General features: G+C 47.8%; 1 protein-coding gene across 1 annotated transcript in view; it reads left to right on the top strand.

Annotated features, from left to right (window-relative positions):
* LOC140895349 (unconventional myosin-X-like) overlaps nt 1–19,897 on the top strand; it is a 275,404-nt gene that overhangs the window by 103,558 nt on the left and 151,949 nt on the right. Inside the window, exons 9-11 of the mRNA XM_073304794.1 lie at nt 2,319–2,422; nt 4,319–4,448; nt 14,531–14,649. Of these exons, the coding sequence (XP_073160895.1) occupies nt 2,319–2,422; nt 4,319–4,448; nt 14,531–14,649 (353 nt within the window). The remainder of the gene's footprint in view (nt 1–2,318; nt 2,423–4,318; nt 4,449–14,530; nt 14,650–19,897) is intronic.

The raw sequence follows: 19,897 nt of genomic DNA, 5'->3' as shown, positions 1-19,897 counted from the left end.
TGTGTTCAGCCATGCATCTTGTGGCTGCTCTCCGCCCTGGGGCCAGGAACATATTGGCAGATCGCCTCAGCAGGAAGTTTTTGTCTCGCCACGAGTGGTTGCTCCATCCGGAAGTACTCAACATCATTTTTCAAAGGTGAGGGGCTCCCCAGGCGGATTACTTTGCACCTGGGCACAAGAGAAAATGTCATGCTTTCTGTTTGAGCTGGGGGGCTGACAGGCTCCCCGTCGGACACTTTCCTGCTCCCGCGGTTGGGGGCTCTGAGGTACACCTTCCTTTCAGTGCCATTAATCCAGAGCCCTTGTGAAGATCAAGCAGGACAGAGCGAAAGTAATCCTCCTAGTTCTGGCTTGGCCACACCAGCGCTGGTTCGGCACGTTGCTGGACCTCTCGGTGCCTGCCCCGTTACAGCTACCGCTCCATCTGGACCTGTTTTCTCAGAACCATGGCAGCATGTTGCATCTAAACCTGACGGTGCTGCACCTGATGGCCTGGCTGCTACATGGTTGAATGTGTATGAGTGGCTATGCTCTGCCGGTGTCCAGCAGGTCCTGCTGGGCAGCAGAAAGCCCTCTACCAGAACAACTTATCTGGCCAAATGGAAACGGTTTACATGCTGGACTTCGGATAAAGGCATTCGACACGAGAGGACCTTGCTGCACTTAATCCTGGATTACTTCCTGCATCTTCAGCTCCAGGGTCTGTCTCTTTCATCTGTTAAGGTCCACTTGGCTGCTATTTTGGCCTTCCATCCTCTGCTCGAGGGTAGGTTGGTTTTCACCCAAGACATGACTGCCAGGTTCCTCAAGGGCCCAGAGCACCTCTACCCTCTTGTCAGGGACCCCATTCCTCCATGGGACCTAAATCTTGTGCTGTCATGGCTCCCGGGAATCCCCTTTGAGCCTCTGGCTTCCTGCTTCTCTCCTGGTGGTTTCTTAATGGCAATAACATCTGCCCGTAGGGTCTCCCAGATTAAGGCATTTACCTCGGAGCTGCCCTACACAGTGTTTTACAATGACAAGGTCCAACTGCAACAGCATCTGGCCTTCCTACTCAAGGTTGTTTCGCAGTTTCATATTACTCAGGACATATTCTTACCTGTCTTTCCTAAACCTCATAAGTTGGAGGAGGAGTGCAGGTTGCAGTCTCTGGATGTCAGAAGGGCGCTAGCCTTCTACATTGAGAGGACCAAGCCTTTTCGTAAATTGTCGCCGTTAGTCATCACAGTGGCTGACAGGATGAAAGGTTGTCCAGTGTTGGCCCAGAGGATCTCGGCTTGGATTACTACCTGTATCCACTACTGCTACAACCAAGCCACGGTGCCCCCTCCGGTGATTTTAACCGCCCATTTAACCAGGGCACAAGCCTCTTTGGCAGCTTTCCTAGCCTAAGTGCCGATCCAGGATATCTGCAAGGCTGCCACCTGGTTGTCCGACCACATGTTGACATCTCATTATGCACTTACCCAGCAGGCCCGAGACAATGCTGGCTGTGGCAGAGCAGTGCTGCAAGCTGCAAGACCGTGAATCCTGAGCCCACCTCCGTTGACACTGCTTGTGAGCCGCCTAGAATGGAATCGGCACGAGCAAGCACTCAGAGAAGAAAAAATGGTTACCTACCTTTCGTTAACTGTTGTTCTTCAAGATGTGTTGCTCACGTCCGTTCCATTACCTGCACTTCTGTCCTCTGGAGTTGCCAGCAAGAAGGAAGTGAGAGGGCATGGGGCCAGCAGCACCTAATACACCAATGCACGAGCACAGCACTTAAGGGGGTGCCACAGCCATCCCTACAGACACCGCTAAGGCAAAAATCTCCGACGACTGGGCATGTGGGTGTGCACACACCTAGAATGGAATGGACATGAGCAGCGCATCTCGAAGAACAACAATTATGAAAGGTAACAGTTTTTTCTCTATCCTTCCACACAGTCTCACATGTTGTTTTCTGACTGTCCCAGGCTTGTTTTTGTTGAAAAGTGGGAGAGCAGTTGGTTAGGTGAATCCCATAGGGATTAGATTTATACCCTCCTTCCTGTTAATTTAAATACTCTTAGCAGTGAATCTCCAGCTTTAAAAAGAGGAGTGGTTTCCCTATATCAGAGGTGAAGACAGGCTTAGAATATCTGGAGCTTGGCCTGAGAATAAAATCTTGATGTGTTTCACTAATTGCTAGTATTCCAGATCTAAAGGCCTCTCCACTACCTTGCCCTCACAATAACTGAGAAGGAAAAAGTAGCAAAGGATGTCAGCTGATTCCTGAGTAAACTAACACCTGCCCCCCTCTCTTTCTGTGATGTTGGGGGACTGGCTCGCTGCAGAAGCCCTGTCTCTCTCTGAACCGGAGAGCTATCGCTACCTGAACCAGTCCGGTTGTGTGAGTGATGAGAACCTGAATGACCTAGAGATGTTCAACAAGGTCATGGTGAGTTCTTCTCCTTGGTCCCATGTGGCACTTCCTCTGTGATCTTGTGGCAATTTCTTTAGAGTAATTTCCCCATCCCTAAAAAGAAAAGGAGTACTTGTGGCACCTTAGAGACTAACCAATTTATTTGAGCATGAGCTTTCGTGAGCTACAGCTCACTTCATCGGATGCATACTGTGGAAACTGCAGAAGACATTATATACACAGAGACCATGAAACCTCCTCCCACCCCACTCTCCTGCTGATAATAGCTTATCTAAAGTGATCACTCTCCTTACAATGTGTATGATAATCAAGTTGGGCCATTTCCAGCACAAATCCAGGTTTTCTCACCCTCCGCCCCCCCCACACACAAACTCACTCTCCTGCTGGTAATAGCCCATCCAAAGTGACCACTCTCTTTACAATAAGAAAAGGAGTACTTGTGGCACCTTAGAGACTAACCTATTTATTTGAGCATAAGCTTTCGTGAGCTACAGCTCACTTCATCGGATGCATACTGTATGCATTTCGGATGAAGTGAGCTGTAGCTCATGAAAGCTTATGCTCAAATAAATTGGTTAGTCTCTAAGGTGCCACAAGTATTCCTTTTCTTTTTGCGAATACAGACTAACACGGCTGTTACTCTGAAACCTCTCTTTACAATGTGTATGATAATCAAGGTGGGCCATTTCCAGCACAAATCCAGGTTTTCTCACCCCCCACCCCCATACACACACAAACTCACTCTCCTGCTGGTAACAGCAGGAGAGTGAGTTTGTGTGGGGGGGCGGAGGGTGAGAAAACCTGGATTTGTGCTGGAAATGGCCCAACTTGATTATCATACACATTGTAAGGAGAGTGATCACTTTAGATAAGCTATTACCAGCAGGAGAGTGGGGTGGGAGGAGGTATTGTTTCATGGTCTCTGTGTATATAATGTCTTCTGCAGTTTCCACAGTATGCATCTGATGAAGTGAGCTGTAGCTCACGAAAGCTTATGCTCACATAAATTGGTTAGTCTCTAAGGTGCCACAAGTACTCCTTCTGTTCCCCATCCCTGATAGCCTCTGTGGTTAATCATTTTTGGTATTGGATGGGGTTTGGCCCTTGAACAGGGGAAGCAATTAAAATATGAATGGAACAGGAATATTTTCACAGATTAAAAGGGATGAAACCCAGACTCAAAAATGGGAGTCAGCCTGAGAACACCATGCAGGTGCTGCAATGCCTGAGAGAGTCAGAGTGGCCTTGTCTCCAGCACAAAGCTGCTCGAAGAGTCGGACATTGCGTGAAGTAATGCAACATCATGTGACCTGCATGCATTGCTCTGGCATTTCACTTGTGTTATCTAGCATGGCTCGTGCACCACATTGTCTGGCTTGGTGAGGGGTTTGGTCAGGAGAAGGGATGCTTTCCCTTGAATACACAAAGTAAGGCAGAAGGTAAAGGTTATAAATGTAACTGAGCCAGGTAACCTGATTACAACACTGTTTAAAATGTGTGGTGTGGACACTTCATACATCTATCCCTGGAACTTGGATAGACCTGACTCTGTGTGTTTGGTGAAAACGAGGCCAAATAAGTGTATTTAGCATATTAAAATATAAGGGAAACAAACTTGAACTAGCAATGACATTGAACCATGGTGATTTTAGTGTAGGGGCAGAGGTGAAACCTGGTGGGAAGAATAGGTAAGCAGAAAGCTCTATGGCTGGGTATAATGTGTATGATGAGAGAGGGGATTAGAAAAGGTCTAAAAATACACTAATAAATGTACAATCACTCCAAAAGAGATGGGCTATATGTTCCCTAATAGGTCTCTTCCATCTGAGTGACTGTGATTCTGAGCCTCCTATTTTAAACAGCATGGTCCTGCTGATGTAAGTTATGTCTTCTCTTTGTGGCTTTGAGTAGACTGCTCTGAAAGTGATGGAGTTTAGCACCGAAGAGATACAGGACATCTTCAAACTTCTCTCTGGCACCCTTCAGCTGGGAAACATGGAGTTCATGACGGCTGGAGGAGCCCAGGTTACAACCAAAGCAGGTAAGTATGATTCTGTGAACTATGCACCCTGCTGTCCAAGCCCAGATAGTCTCTCACCATGGCTCTGTCCCTCCCTCTCTCCCCTTGATACCCTAGCTTGCTGGCACACTTCATCAAAGCCCCAGTAGCTTAACCCACTCAACCCACATTGCTCAAGTTCCTCTGATTGAGATCTTGACCCAGGTTGCAGGGCTTCGAGGCCTGATACATCAACCTGCTTAGGACATGGCCCTGAGGCCCCTTTCACCCTGCTCTCATCATAGAATCATAGAATATCAGGGTTGGAAGGGACCCCTGAAGGTCATCTAGTCCAACCCCCTGCTCGAAGCAGGACCAATTCCCAGTTAAATCATCCCAGCCAGGGCTTTGTCAAGCCTGACCTTAAAAACCTCTAAGGAAGGAGATTCTACCACCTCCCTAGGTAACGCATTCCAGTGTTTCACCACCCTCTTAGTGAAAAAGTTTTTCCTAATATCCAATCTAAACCTCCCCCACTGCAACTTGAGACCATTACTCCTCGTTCTGTCATCTGCTACCATTGAGAACAGTCTAGAGCCATCCTCTTTGGAACCCTCTTTCAGGTAGTTGAAAGCAGCTATCAAATCCCCCCTCATTCTTCTCTTCTGCAGACTAAACAATCCCAGCTCCCTCAGCCTCTCCTCATAAGTCATGTGTTCTAGACCCCTAATCATTTTTGTTGCCCTTCGCTGGACTCTCTCCAATTTATCCACATCCTTCTTGTAGTGTGGGGCCCAAAACTGGACACAGGACTCCAGATGAGGCCTCACCAATGTCGAATAGAGGGGAATGATCACGTCCCTCAATCTGCTCGCTATGCCCCTACTTATACATCCCAAAATGCCATTGGCCTTCTTGGCAACAAGGGCACACTGCTGACTCATATCCAGCTTCTCGTCCACTGTCACCCCTAGGTCCTTTTCCGCAGAACTGCTGCCTAGCCATTCGGTCCCTAGTCTGTAGCGGTGCATTGGATTCTTCCATCCTAAGTGCAGGACCCTGCACTTATCCTTATTGAACCTCATCAGATTTCTTTTGGCCCAATCCTCCAATTTGTCTAGGTCCTTCTGTATCCTATCCCTCCCCTCCAGCGTATCTACCACTCCTCCCAGTTTAGTATCATCCGCAAATTTGCTGAGAGTGCAATCCACACCATCCTCCAGATCATTTATGAAGATATTGAACAAAACCGGCCCCAGGACCGACCCTTGGGGCACTCCACTTGATACCGGCTGCCAACTAGACATGGAGCCATTGATCACTACCCGTTGAGCCCGACAATCTAGCCAGCTTTCTACCCACCTTGTAGTGCATTCATCCAGCCCATACTTCCTTAACTTGCTGACAAGAATACTGTGGGAGACCGTGTCGAAAGCTTTGCTAAAGTCAAGAAACAATACATCCACTGCTTTCCCTTCATCCACAGAACCAGTAATCTCATCATAAAAGGCAATTAGATTAGTCAGGCATGACCTTCCCTTGGTGAATCCATGCTGGCTGTTCCTGATCACTTTCCTCTCATGCAAGTGCTTCAGGATTGATTCTTTGAGGACCTGCTCCATGATTTTTCCAGGGACTGAGGTGAGGCTGACTGGCCTGTAGTTCCCAGGATCCTCCTTCTTCCCTTTTTTAAAGATTGGCACTACATTAGCCTTTTTCCAGTCATCCGGGACTTCCCCTGTTCGCCATGAGTTTTCAAAGATAATGGCCAATGGCTCTGCAATCACAGCCGCCAATTCCTTCAGCACTCTCGGATGCAACTCGTCCGGCCCCATGGACTTGTGCACATCCAGCTTTTCTAAATAGTCCCTAACCACCTCTATCTCCACAGAGTCCAACCCCCTGCTCGAAGCAGGACCAATTCCCAGTTAAATCATCCCAGCCAGGGCTTTGTCAAGCCTGACCTTAAAAACCTCTAAGGAAGGAGATTCTACCACCTCCCTAGGTAACACATTTCAGTGTTTCACCACCCTCTTAGTGAAAAAGTTTTTCCTAATATCCAATCTAAACCTCCCCCACTGCATGGCCATCTCTTCCCCATTTTGTGATGCCCAGCGCAGCAGTCTGGGAGCTGACCTTGTTAGTGAAGACAGAGGCAAAAAAAGCATTGAGTACATTAGCTTTTTCCACATCCTCTGTCACTAGGTTGCCTCCCTCATTCAGTAAGGGGCCCACACTTTCCTTGGCTTTCTTCTTGTTGCCAACATACCTGAAGAAACCCTTCTTGTTACTCTTGACATCTCTTGCTAGCTGCAGCTCCAGGTGCGATTTGGCCCTCCTGATATCATTCCTACATGCCCGAGCAATATTTTTATACTCTTCCCTGGTCATATGTCCAACCTTCCACTTCTTGTAAGCTTCTTTTTTATGTTTAAGATCCGCTAGGATTTCACCATTAAGCCAAGCTGGTCACCTGCCATATTTACTATTCTTTCGACTCATCGGGATGGTTTGTCCCTGTAACCTCAACAGGGATTCCTTGAAATACAGCCAGCTCTCCTGGACTCCTTTCCCCTTCAAGTTAGTCCCCCAGGGGATCCTGGCCATCCGTTCCCTGAGGGAGTCGAAGTCTGCTTTCCTGAAGTCCAGGGTCCGTATCCTGCTGCTTACCTTTCTTCCCTGCGTCAGGATCCTGAACTCAACCAACTCATGGTCACTGCCTCCCAGATTCCCATCCACTTTTGCTTCCCCCACTAATCACTCTGGAGCTGAGTCGATAGACACATGGTTATTTATGATCTGTGTGTAAATAAAAATATGGAGATATTTAAAAAGAAACAGAAACATGCAGAGGTTTAAAAAAATTGTCCCCTACAGATTTTCATACACCTAAAGTATCTGGTACTGATCACCATTGGAGCCAGGATCCCCAACCAGAGGTATCTAGTCTGAGCTGATCTGGTAGAGCCTCATTTCCTAAAGAGGCAGAAGTTTAAAAAATGAACAAAGGTTTTAAAAAATATACAAAATTACACACAGAATGACTTTTAAACCTGTTTTAATTTGTTACTCTCATCCTCCCTCCCCTTTTAGTCTTCGGGTTTTTGTGACACTCACACAGACATTCATTTGCATCCTGACAAACTAGATTGTAAGCTCTTCTGGGCAGACGGCAGCTCTTGTATGTGTTTGTGTAGCATGTTGCTCAATGATCCCTGCACAATGATCATAGAATCATAGAATATCAGGGTTGGAAAGGCCCTCAGGAGGTCATTTAGTCCAACCCCCTGCTCAAAGCAGGACCGATCCCCAACTAAATCATCCCAGCCAGGGCTTTGTCAAGCCTGACCTTAAAAACCTCTAAGGAAGGAGATTCCACCACCTCCCTAGGTAACGCATTCCAGTGTTTCACCACCCTCTTAGTGAAAAAGTTTTTCCTAATATCCAACCTAAATCTCCCCCACTGCAACTTGAGACCATTACTCCTTGTTCTGTCATCTGCTACCACTGAGAACAGTCTAGATCCATCCTCTTTGGAACCCCCTTTCAGGTAGTTGAAAGCAGCTATCAAATCCCCCCTCATTCTTCTCTTCTGAAGACTAAACATCCCCAGTTCCCTCAGCCTCTCCTCATAAGTCATGTGTTCCAGTCCCCTAATCATTTTTGTTGCCCTCCACTGGACTCTTTCCAATTTTTCCACATCCTTCTTGTAGTGTGGGGCCCAAAACTGGACACAGTACTCCAGATGAGGCCTCACCAATGTCGAATAGAGGGGAACGATCACGTCCCTCGATCTGCTGGCAATGCCCCTACTTATACATCCCAAAATGCCATTGGGCCTTCTTGGCAACAAGGGCACACTGCTGACTCATATCCAGCTTCTCGTCCACTGTAACCCCAAGGTCCTTTTCTGCAGAACTGCTGCCTAGCCATTCGGTCCCTAGTCTGTAGCGGTGCGTGGGATTCTTCCATCCTAAGTGCAGGACTCTGCACTTGTCCTTGTTGAACCTCATCAGATTTCTTTTGGCCCAATCCTCCAATTTGTTTAGGTCCCTCTGTACCCTATCCCTACCCTCCAGCGTATCTACCACTCCTCCCAGTTTAGTGTCAGTTTAGTGATCCTGATTACGGGGTCTCTGATCACTACTGGAACATAAATAATAATATTACACAGTAACATAGTCAGTAATTCATTCCAAGGCTGCTTTGTAATTCATGCCTTTCAAAATGATTTTGTGAAATGTCAAATGAACTTGATACTCTTCTTTGACAAAATTACAAGTCTGGTTAATGAAGGTAAGTGTGTTAATATAATACACTTGGACTTGGGTAAGGTCCTAGGCCTGGATTCATAAAGGAATCTAGGCACCTGATTCCGATTTTTAGGCCCTGCTGCAATCCTCAAAACTGCTTGACTGCCACCAAATCCTGTAGGCACCTAAGCCTCCTTGGTGCCCCAGTTTTTGCACTAAAAATTCCCTTGGTGCCAGTGTTTCTGCCTCTGGGCATGTGCCCTCCTGCCTCCCTCTGGGCATCCAGGTGCTTGTCTCCTGCCAAAGCCCCAGTGCAATTCATGAACTGTGGGAGGAGTGTCTGCCTCTCCTGTGGGGCCTGATCCATTAGGTATGCTCAGAGGCCGCCTGACTCTATACAGAATGGCTGGGGGTGGGTTTATCCTGTCAGACTTAACTTGATATCCCTTTTTGATGAGATTACCAGTTTGGTTGAAAAGATAATAATGTTGATGTTGGAATACTTACACTTCTCTAAGGCATTTGACTTGGTACTGCACAACATTTTGATAAAAAAACTAGAATTGTATAAAATTAACATGGCACAAGTTAAATGGATTAAAAACTGGCTGATAGGTATAAAAATGTAATTGGAAATTGTCATCAAAAGGGTGTGCTTCTAGTGGGGTCCCACAGGGATCAGTTCATGGCTCTGTGCTATTTAACATTTTTATCAATGACCTGGAAGAAAACATAAAATCATCACTGATAAAGTTTGCAGATGACCCAAAAATTGGGAGGAATGGTAAATAGTGTAGTGTGATCTGGATTGGTTGGTAAATGGTGCAAGCAAACAATATGTGTTTTAATATGGGTAAATGTTAATCTGTTCATCTAGGAACAAAGAATGTAGGCCATACTTACGGAATGCGGGGGTGAGGGATCCATCCTGGGAAGTAGGGACTCTGAAAAAGACTTGGAGGTGGGGGTGGATAATCAGTTGAACGTGAGCTCCCAGTGTGGTACTGTGGCCAAAAGAACTAATACGATCCTGGGATTCATAAATAGGGGAATCTTGAGTAGGAGAAGAGAGGTTACTTTTCCTCTGTATTTGGCACTAGGGCAAAGGCTGCTGGAATTCTGTGTCCAGTTCTGGAGCCCACAATTCAAGAAGGATCTAGATAAATTGAAAAGGGTTCAGAAAAGAGCCACTGGAATGATTAAAGGATTAGAAAACATGCCTTATAGTGACAGACTCAAAGAGCTCAATTTATTTAGCTTAACAAAGAGAAAGATAAGTGGTGACTTGATTATAGTTTATAAGTACCTACATGGGGAACAAATATTTAATAATGGGCTTTTCAATCTAGCAGAGAAAAGGTATAACAAGATCCAATGACTGGAAGTTGAAGCTAGATAAATTCAGATTGGAAATAAGGCATACATTTTTAACAGTGAGAGTAATTAAGCATTTGAGCAACTTACCAAGGGTGACCATTTTAAAATAAAGATTGGATGTTTTTCTTGGCTGCATTGAATTCTTTTTTTTTTTTTTTTTAAATATCAGCTACATCTATCTTAGCGGTTGTCCATCCCTAAAGAAATCCTCCCATTTATTGCTCCTATTGAAGTTGTTCAACTTTAATTAAATAATTCAATAATTAAAAATTGATTGTGTCACCATTGGGATAAAGGTTATGAAGGAGGTTCCCTGTACCCTCTGTCTGTTTTGTGTAAAACTAGGCAGGTGCCTAATTCATTCTTGCTAGAAACAACTTAGGCCCCTAAGCCACCTGACTCCAGAAGAGGGGTTCCCGGCTGTGGATCACAAGCATAGATAGATGTTTCCTTGTAGCTTGGACTTAGGCCTGGTCTACATTACACAGTAAGGTTGAGGTAAGGCAGCTTACATTAACCTAATTATGTCAGTGTACACACTACAGCCTTGTCCTGCCGATGTAAGTTCCGTACTAGACCGACATAATACCTCCACCTCCACGAGAGGCATAAGACTTGTGTCGGTGTAGTTAGGGTGATGTAGTGTCTGTGTAGACACTACGTTACTTACATCGGCTGTTGGGTGTCTTGTCAAATTGACACGACAGCCAGACAGCTAGAGCCCAACTGCCCCCGACTCCCCACTCCCAGCTGGGCTGTCCCTGCTTGGCTCCCCACTCAGGGAGCCAAGAAGCCTGAGCAGCTGGCCCCTGCTCCTGGCGGGGAGTGGGGAGGCGAGAGCCTGGGAGCAGCTGTGCTCCTGGCAGGGGCTGAGAGCTCTGTCTCTCAGTCCCCGCACCACTGCCTCTATTCAGTTGGTGGAAGCGCTTCTGGTGAGGACGTGCACCACCGACAGAAGGAGGGTAGTGTGGACATCAGCCATCACAGTAATTACTGTGGTGGCTGTAAATTGACCTAACACTGGTTGACTTAAGCTTGTACTGTAGACATGCCCTCAGGCTCTGAACTCAGAGATGGGGTGGGGCTTAGCACACACCCCTCTCGTTGGTGTCTTCCATTGGCTAGCTGAGGCAGCTCCCTGTCCCTGCCTAGAATGCTGGTTTTTGTGGATCCCATTCTGAGGTGCCTTTCTTTCCCCATTCATTGTATAGGGAGTCTCGACACCTAACTTGGGCTTTTTGGATCACAGTGCTCCAATGATTTTCTAGGCACCTAAGTGTTAGGTGTTACAACAGCTAAGTGCCTTTGCTGATCTAGGCCCTAGTACTTCATGATGATCTGATTAAGAATCTAGCATTACGTAAAATGACATACATTTTATTTATGGATTATCTGGCTCATTAGTTACATAATTCCTTTTGGACACTTCCACTTAGAGTTGGCCATTTGCTGACATTTTCCTGTCTGTCTAATTTGCCTTTTTAGATATTTTGGTGGGATGGAAGCTGTGAGATATAGTATTTGTCCCATATCTCCTGGATGTGCCTACACCTAGCCCTTCCAATCTGATATTGTTTTTCCATACTGTTAGGAGGGGCATGGCTCGCTGAGGCTGGATTTTGATCAATATTGTTTGCCCTTTCTATTACCATTAAAGATGTTGATTTATGTACAAATGCCAGACTCCTATATGGACCGAATGCTGAGTCTTGTGCTTTGGGTGAGGGAAACCTTCAGTACATTGTCAGCTGGCTTTAACGCTCATTAATGTGCCCCAAAGGCAATATGTTTACTGCTAGTATTGTCTGCATGCAATGTATCTGGGGTCTTAAAACTGAGTCTCAGAGGGTGATTTCTGTGTGAACAAGAAACAGCAAAAGAATAGGTGTAGTTTGACTTCTGTATTTTGGGGGTGGCTCCAGTCAGGCCAACAGGGCTGCGTGTGGGGTTTGGGGGGACAAATTCCGTGCCTGCCCATAGGGCGCCATTTCAGATTTGGAGGTGCCAGGGTGCGTGCAACTTTAACCATGATTCCAGGGCCTACTTAGGCAACTGAAAACTATAGTGTTTTTGCAGATAATAACAGAAATATCTGACAGGAGCATTGTATCTAATTCCTATATCAAGAAAGAAAATTAAATAAATATTAGACCCACTCAGCTCTAATACTAACATGTTCTGACATCTTGTGGCAAGTCACTTATGGGACACTGGTTAGGTTTAAAATTGTAATGTATATTCTTACTCAGATAGTCTTACTAAAGTCAGAATGAACCATCGTGATCATCTAGTGTGACCTCTTGCACATTGCAGGCCAGAGAACCTCCCCACTCACTCCTGTAATAGACCCCTAACCTCTGGCTGAGTTACTGAAGTCCTCAGATCATGGGTTAAAGACTTCAAGTTATGGAGAATTCACCATTTATACTAGTTTAAACCTGCAAGTGACCCATGCTCCATGCTGCAGAAGAGGTGGAAACCCCCCATGGTCCCTTCCAATCTGACCCAGGCGAAAATTCCTTCCTGACCCGAAATATGATGATCAGTTGGAGCAAGACCCAACAGGCAGATACCTGGGAAAGAATTCAGGTAACTCAGTACCCTCAGTGCCCTCCCTATCTGTAGTAACTCAGAGCCCTCCCCATCTAGTGTCCTGTCTCTGGCCGTTGGGGATTTTTACTACAGGCAGTCACCGATGAGCCACATGCCATTGTAGGCAGCCCTGTCACACCATACCCGCCATAAACTTACCAAGCTCAGTCTTGAAGCCAGTTAGGTTTTTTTGCCCCCACTGCTCCCCTTGGGAGGCTTCTCTAGAACTTCATTCCTCTGATGATTAGAAACCTTCACCTAATTTCAAGCCTAAACTTGTTGATGGCCAGTTTCCGTGTATTTTTTCTGGGGTCCACATTAATACTTAAGTTAAATAACTCCTCTCCCCTCCCGGTATTTATTCCTCTGATGTATTTATACAGAGTAATCATATCTCCCCTAAGCCTTCTATTGGTTAGACCAGTGCTTTCCCAAACTTCTTTCACCGCTTGTGCAGGGAAAGCCCCTGGCAGGCTGGGCTGGTTTGTTTACCTGCCGCGTCCACAGGTTCGGCCAATCACAGCTCCCAGTGGCCGCTGTTCGCTGCTCCAGGCTAATGGGAGCTGCTCGAAGTGGCGGCCAGCACATCCCTCGGCCGAACCTGTGGACGCGGCAGGTAAACAAAGTGGCCTGGCCCGCCAGGCGCTTTCCCCGTATAAGTGGCTGAACAAGTTTGGGAACCGCCGGGTTAGACTAAACAAGCCAAGCTCTTTGAGTCTCTTCTCATAAGATAGGTTTTTCATTCCTCAGATCATCGTAGTAGCCTTTCTCTGCGCCTGTTCCAGTTTGAAGTAATCTTTCTTAAACATGGGAGACCAGAATTGCACAAAATACTCCAGACGAGGTCTCACCAGTGCCTTGTATAATGGTACTAACACTTCCCTGTCTCTACTGGAAATTCCTAGGACTGCATTAGCCTTTTTCACAGTTGCATCACATTGATGGCTCATAGTCATCCTGTGATCAACCAATACACCCAGCTCTTTCTCCTCCACTGTCACTTCCAACTGATAAATCCCCAGTTTATAGCAAAAATTCTTGTTGATAGTTCCTAAATGCATGACTTTTCACTATTAAATATCATCCCATTTCTATTACTCCAGTTTGCAAGATCATCCAGGTCTTGTATGGTATTCCGGTCCTCCTCAGTATTGGCAGTACCTCCCAACTTTGGGTCATCTGCAAATTTTATTAGCATACTCCCACTTTTTGTGCCAAGGTCAGTAATAAAAATATTAAATAAGGTCGGTCCCAAGACTGATCCCTGAGGTACTCCGCTAGTAACCTCCCTCTGGCCTGACAGTTCACCTTTCAGTATGGCTTGTTGTAGTCTTCCCTTTAACCAGTTCCTTATCCACCTTTCAGTTCCCATATTAATCCCCATCTTCTCTAATTTAGCTAATAATTTTTCATGTGGAACTGCATCAGATGCCTTACTGACATCTGGTAGATTAGGTAGATTAGGTCTATTGCATTTCCTTTGTCTAAACAATCAGTTATCTTCTCAAAGAAAAATATTAGTAACTCTGTTACCACCTCTTGAATAAAACAGTTGAAACAATTGAGGAAAAATCTACAATTACTTTGTTATTTAGGCTACTTACTTTTTGCAGTTCACCAAGTTTGGAACAGATCATTTATCTTTAGGAAACATCCTAACAGCCCTTTCTTATCTTAATCACTTGTTAATCACACTGTTTATAAACAAAATTCTGACTCCCTGTCTCGGGGGCGCAAGCTGGGAGAAGTCTTCTGTCTCCTCATGCAGGCTGCCTGCCTGAGGCTTGCAGTTTGTGGGGGGGGGCAATGCCCCCCATGCCCCACCCAAAATCTGCTTATGAGCAAAAGCCTATATCACTGAGGTGAACGTGGGCAATTAAAGTTACTGTTCTTCTGTCCTAGTACTGAACAATGCCAGTGACCTGCTGGGCTTAGATGCCTTCCAGCTGTCTGAGGTGCTGACTCAAAGATCCATGATTCTACGGGGAGAAGAGATCAGTTCCCCTCTCACTGTGGAGCAGGTGAGTGTCTGGCTTCCTGTGCACTTGCAATCATGTGCTCTGTTTCAGTGTCACTTCATGGATTTTGCCCCAAGGTGGCAGTGTTTGCATAGATTAAAGGGAAGAAATGAGCAGCACCATGAGGCCTGCAAAATGGCTGTTTGATGGAATATTGTGTGCTCTGTGAGCGGAGGAAGAGAAGGAGGATTGTGTGTTTTTTCAGGGACCAGACAATGAAAACTTACTTGGAACTGAGTGGGGAAGTGGTAAAAAGAGAAATTCATATCCGAACCAAATCTGTGACTGGGTACTGTTAGTATGGAGCTGGGCTTGGACCCAGGATGGAGGGGTGGGGCTCCTAGACTTCATCTGGGGTGGGCTGAGTTTTGGAGCTTGGCGGTGGGTGTGGGTGTGTGGAGCTGGTCCCTGCTTCTGACTGGGTTGTGTGGGTATAATGACTGATGGAGCGAGAGACCCAGGCATCTTCGAGAATAGTAACTGAGCTGTGGGAACTCTCCATTTGGGTCTTAGTGAGTAGTCTCAGGCCTGACTGATGGGGACAAACTGCAGATTAGTTTAGTGCTGCATGCCCTTTCCCTCAGGACAATCTTCCTGTTATCCAGTAGAGCCAGTATTCAAATATAACTTTTAACAAACAATCTGATCTGCGTTAGTGAGGGAAGTGACGTATCTGAGAATATAAACAGCATAGTGCTTGAGCCCTAATGTTGTTGTGTCTGTTTAGGTTCTTCTGTGGTTCATAACATCATGGTGTCTATTAACCTGAATAACTATATGGTACTGTAGGTCATTAACCCTTAGGAAGCTAGTCATGTGAGGGCACAGTTCCTGTTTTTACACATGCATAGGTGACTTTTTTTTTTGAAAATCTTGTCCTGTGTTAATAAAATCTAACTGTGAAGGGCAGCAGTCTGCTACTGAGCAGAAATGTAGAATTACCAGGGGCGAGTGAGCATCATACTACAGCAAAGCCAACATCTGTAATGCTACAGGGAAGACAGAGAATACCAAAGGGAGCCCCAGGCAGTTCAGAACAATAACGTGTGGCGATACAGATTAAAAAATAGCATACTGCTTGGGCAGAACTTTTCCCCCATTCAATTGCTGTGGTATCCATCCTTGCTTGTTTTAGATCCCTTGGTGACTCTACATATGAAATGCGTCCATTCACTATTACTGATACAGCAAGCACAATGCTTCCTTCAGAGTCTTTCGCTATCAGCTAGTCTCTCTGCATTGACCTGCATTGACCTACATATGGACCTGCCAAATCCATTCCCCGCCCCTGGCCTCCAAATACTGTGTCCAGCTATTTCCAGATGTCATTCTGGGTACAGAGGATGGAGCTGCCAGGAAGTTCTTATTGTGTAATAGGCTCATTACCATTCTGAGCTTTGACATTTCAGTGTTGAATGGTGGGAGCTGGGCAAAGTCAGGCAAGGCTGGGAGAATGAAAGGAGCCATTCAGAATCACCGTTGAGCCACTGTATGGGGAAAGCAGCTTTGCTGAGTTATTCCCGGGTGGGAAGGGCCCATTCCTGGAAGATGAGGCCAAGACATTGTATAACCATACAGTCTGTCTGGCAGAGTGTTTCTCTTCCCTGCAGCTGGTTCATTAAAAGGGGTTTATTAGAAGGGGTGCTTCAGCCCTCATAAATGAGATTGACCATCTGAGCAGAGGGAGAAAACCCCACAGGGCCAATGTGTCTTTGCTTTACAGCTACCTCTTGCACTGAATTGAATACACGTCCCAGGATGTGCTTGAGGCTGCTAGGTGACCGTATAAAGGGGCAAGTCTCCCCTGGGCACACGCACCTGGAGTGTCTGCCTTCAACATGCCAGACTGGATAAAACAGTAGGAAGTGAATGTTTAGAATGCTGAGACCCCACCTGGGGAGAGGGGCTGGGGTGGGGCTGCGAGGTTTTCTGACAGATGAAGAGCAACAGCAAAATGAGGGAGGGGCTGGCATCTCTCGGGCCAGGCTGAATTGGGCAGAGAAAGGCTGGGTTCTTTCAGCCCTGGCTCTGTGCAAAAGCTGAGAGAAGGGAAGGGTCTCTTGGAAGGTTTGTGTTCCCACAGGACATGACTGCTGATTGTATTGCCTTAGGGAGAATCATGATGCATCTGGATATGGGATCTTCTTCAGGACAGCACCTCAAGCAGTCTGTTGTGCGGTGGATGGCCTACCTGTAACTTCAATGCTGTGTGCAAAGAAAGGCTTGAAGGAAGGGACCCTTAAAGCTAGTAGTGCTGTTGTGAAATTCCCTCTGGAGCTGGGGCTCAGCAGTGGAGACCTATGCTTTGGCAAAGACCTTGCATGGTAGGCTAAATCATGAAAGGGACACCTTTGAAATAGTCCCAGCTTACAAAAAGAACAGGAGGACTTGTGGCACCTTAGAGACGAACCCATTTATTTGAGCATGAGCTTTCGGGAGCTACAGCTCACTTCATCGGATGCATTCAATGGAATGCAGTGAGCTGTAGCTCCCGAAAGCTCATGCTCAAATAAATGGGTTCGTCTCTAAGGTGCCACAAGTCCTCCTTTTCTTTTTGCGAATACAGACTAACGCGGCTGCTACTCTGATCCCAGCTTACAGTTACTCAAAATGAAGAGCTGAGTCAAGTCATTACGGGTTGGCAAGCCTAACTTCCGTACCAGGCAGATTGGTTGAAACTATAGGAAAGAACAGAATTATCAGACACACAGATGAACACAATTTGTGGCAGAAAGTCAACACTGCTTTTGTCAAGGGAAATCATGCCTCACCAATCTCTTAGAATTCTTTGAGGGTGTCAACAAACGTGGACAAGGGTGATCCACTGGGTCTTCTTCGTGTGACGGTCCCTATGTGTATTTCACACACGGGTACACATACGTGCCATTTGCCTGAGTCCAGAAATTCTTCCAAGCAATGTCCGTTGATTCGCACATGTGCTATGGATCTCCTCGTGCTCCTGACTAAGGTCTCTCTGGTTCCTTCTTACCACTACATGGCCGGAGTCAGAATTTTATGTCCTCTTTAAAACTTGTAAAGACATTTGTAAATAGTTTTATTTCTTAGCTTAATAGTTAAAGTTCATAGAATATTTAGTAGAGTGTTTTTCTTCCTTCCTTTCTCCCTGGTTGGAGAACCCTTCCAAGGCTCCAGGACTATGCCCAGAATCCCAGGATTCAAGCATTGCATCTCTTGCCCTCTCTCCTTCCCAGTCAGTGACAAACCTCAATGCTGCCTCTACAGACTGGTAGAGGAGAATATCTCTGCAAAGTGTAGTATCTGTCACTCTTTCTCACCCAGAACTCGGGAAGCCTGGGAGCTTCACCTGAGAAAGCACCTGATGGAGAAAACTATGAACCTCTTCTCCAATCCAGGCCAGGCAGATCCCCCTCCCCCCTGTACATTGGCATCAGTTAACCGTCAGTGCCCCTCCAACCATGTGCCTGGGACTGGAGCCTCCAACACCTAAGCTTAAAGGCTCCTCTTCTAGGGCTCCCCACGAGGGCAGAGGGCACTCTTATGGGCATGAGGACAGATCCCCGTCAAGGACTGTCCATAAGAGATGCGCTCCCTCTGCAAGTTTGATGAGATGTCGCACGTAGAACCTAAGGAGCTGGCTCTGCTAATGACCCCCAGATTGGAGGGCAAAGCACATAAAAAGAAAGATCCATTAGTTCTGTTAGTCACCTCAATACCCAAGTGTAAGGACTGACATTCACTGACTCCATCTACAAGCGGTAGTCTGAACCCATCATCAGTACCGCGTCATTATCTAAGGACCATCCAGGTGCCGTAGACATACCGGGTCCATCAGACCTGACTGCTAGAACCCCTAGGATACCAAGGCATATGGAAACTTTCATGCACTGGAGGATGTATCCCTCCCTTATCCACTGTCTCCACTTTCCTCCAGCCTGGCCCTCCTGCGAGAGATTACTCAGGAGGAGGCGTCTACATGGATGTCCCAGGAACTGTCCCACCTCCAGCCATCTGGCCAGGAGTGTTCTGGTACCGCCTGCCCCGGCACTGCTGCTGGAGCAGGTTTGGAACTCAGATCTGAGTCAGGAGTGCGAGCCGCTCCCGTATGGCTACAGCCGGGGCGGGCGGGCAAACTTTTTGGCCCAAGGGCCACATCGGGGTAGTGAAACTGTATGGAGGGCCGGGTAGTGAAGGCTGTGCCTCCCCAAACAGCCTGGCCCCCTCCCACTTCCCGCCCCCTAACTGCCCCCTCAGAACTCCCGACCCATCCAACCCCCCTGCTCCTTGTCCCCTGACCGCCCCCTCCTGGGACCTCCTGCCCCCTGACTGCCCACCTCAGAACTCCTGACCCATCCAACCCCCCTGCTCCTTGTCCCCTGACCGCCCCCTCCTGGGACCTCCTGCCCCCTGACTGCCCCCCTCAGAACTCCTGACCCATCCAACCCCCCTGCTCCTTGTCCCCTGACCGCCCCCTCCTGGGACCTCCTGCCCCCTGACTGCCCCCTCAGAATCCCCGACCCATCCAACCCCGCTGCTCCTTGTCCCCTGACCGCCCCCTCCTGGGACCTCCTGCCCCCTGACTGCCCCCTCAGAACTCCCGACCCATCCAACCCCCCTGCTCCTTGTCCCCTGACCGCCCCCTCCTGGGACCTCCTGCCCCTGACTGCCCACCTCAGAACTCCCGACCCATCCAACCCCCCTGCTCCTTGTCCCCTGACCACCCCCTCCTGGGACCTCCTGCCCCCTGACTGCCCCCTCAGAATCCCCGACCCATCCAACCCCCCTGCTCCTTGTCCCCTGACCACCCCCTACTGGGACCTCCTGCCCCCTGACTGCCCCCTCAGAATCCCCGACCCATCCAACCCCCCTGCTCCTTGTCCCCTGACCGCCCCCTCCTGGGACCTCCTGCCCCCTCAGAACTCCCGACCCATCCAACCCCCCTGCTCCTTGTCCCCTGACCGCCCCCTCCTGGGACCTCCTGCCCCCTGACTGCCCCCTCAGAACCCCCGACCCATCCAAACCCCCTGCTCCTTGTCCCCTGACCGCCCCCTCCTGGGACCTCCTGCCCCCTCACTGCCCCCTCACTGCCCCCTCAGAACCCCCGACCCATCCAACCCCCCTGCTCCTTGTCCCCTGACCGCCCCCTCCTGGGACCTCCTGCCCCCTGACTGCCCCCTCAGAATCCCCGACCCATCCAACCCCCCTGCCCCTTGTCCCCTGACCGCCCCCTCCTGGGACCTCCTGCCCCCTGACTGCCCCCTCAGAACTCCCG

This window comes from Lepidochelys kempii, chromosome 11 (assembly GCF_965140265.1).
Source record: "Lepidochelys kempii isolate rLepKem1 chromosome 11, rLepKem1.hap2, whole genome shotgun sequence".
Classification (NCBI taxonomy): domain Eukaryota; kingdom Metazoa; phylum Chordata; order Testudines; family Cheloniidae; genus Lepidochelys; species Lepidochelys kempii.
This window is presented reverse-complemented; position numbering and strand designations above follow the sequence as displayed.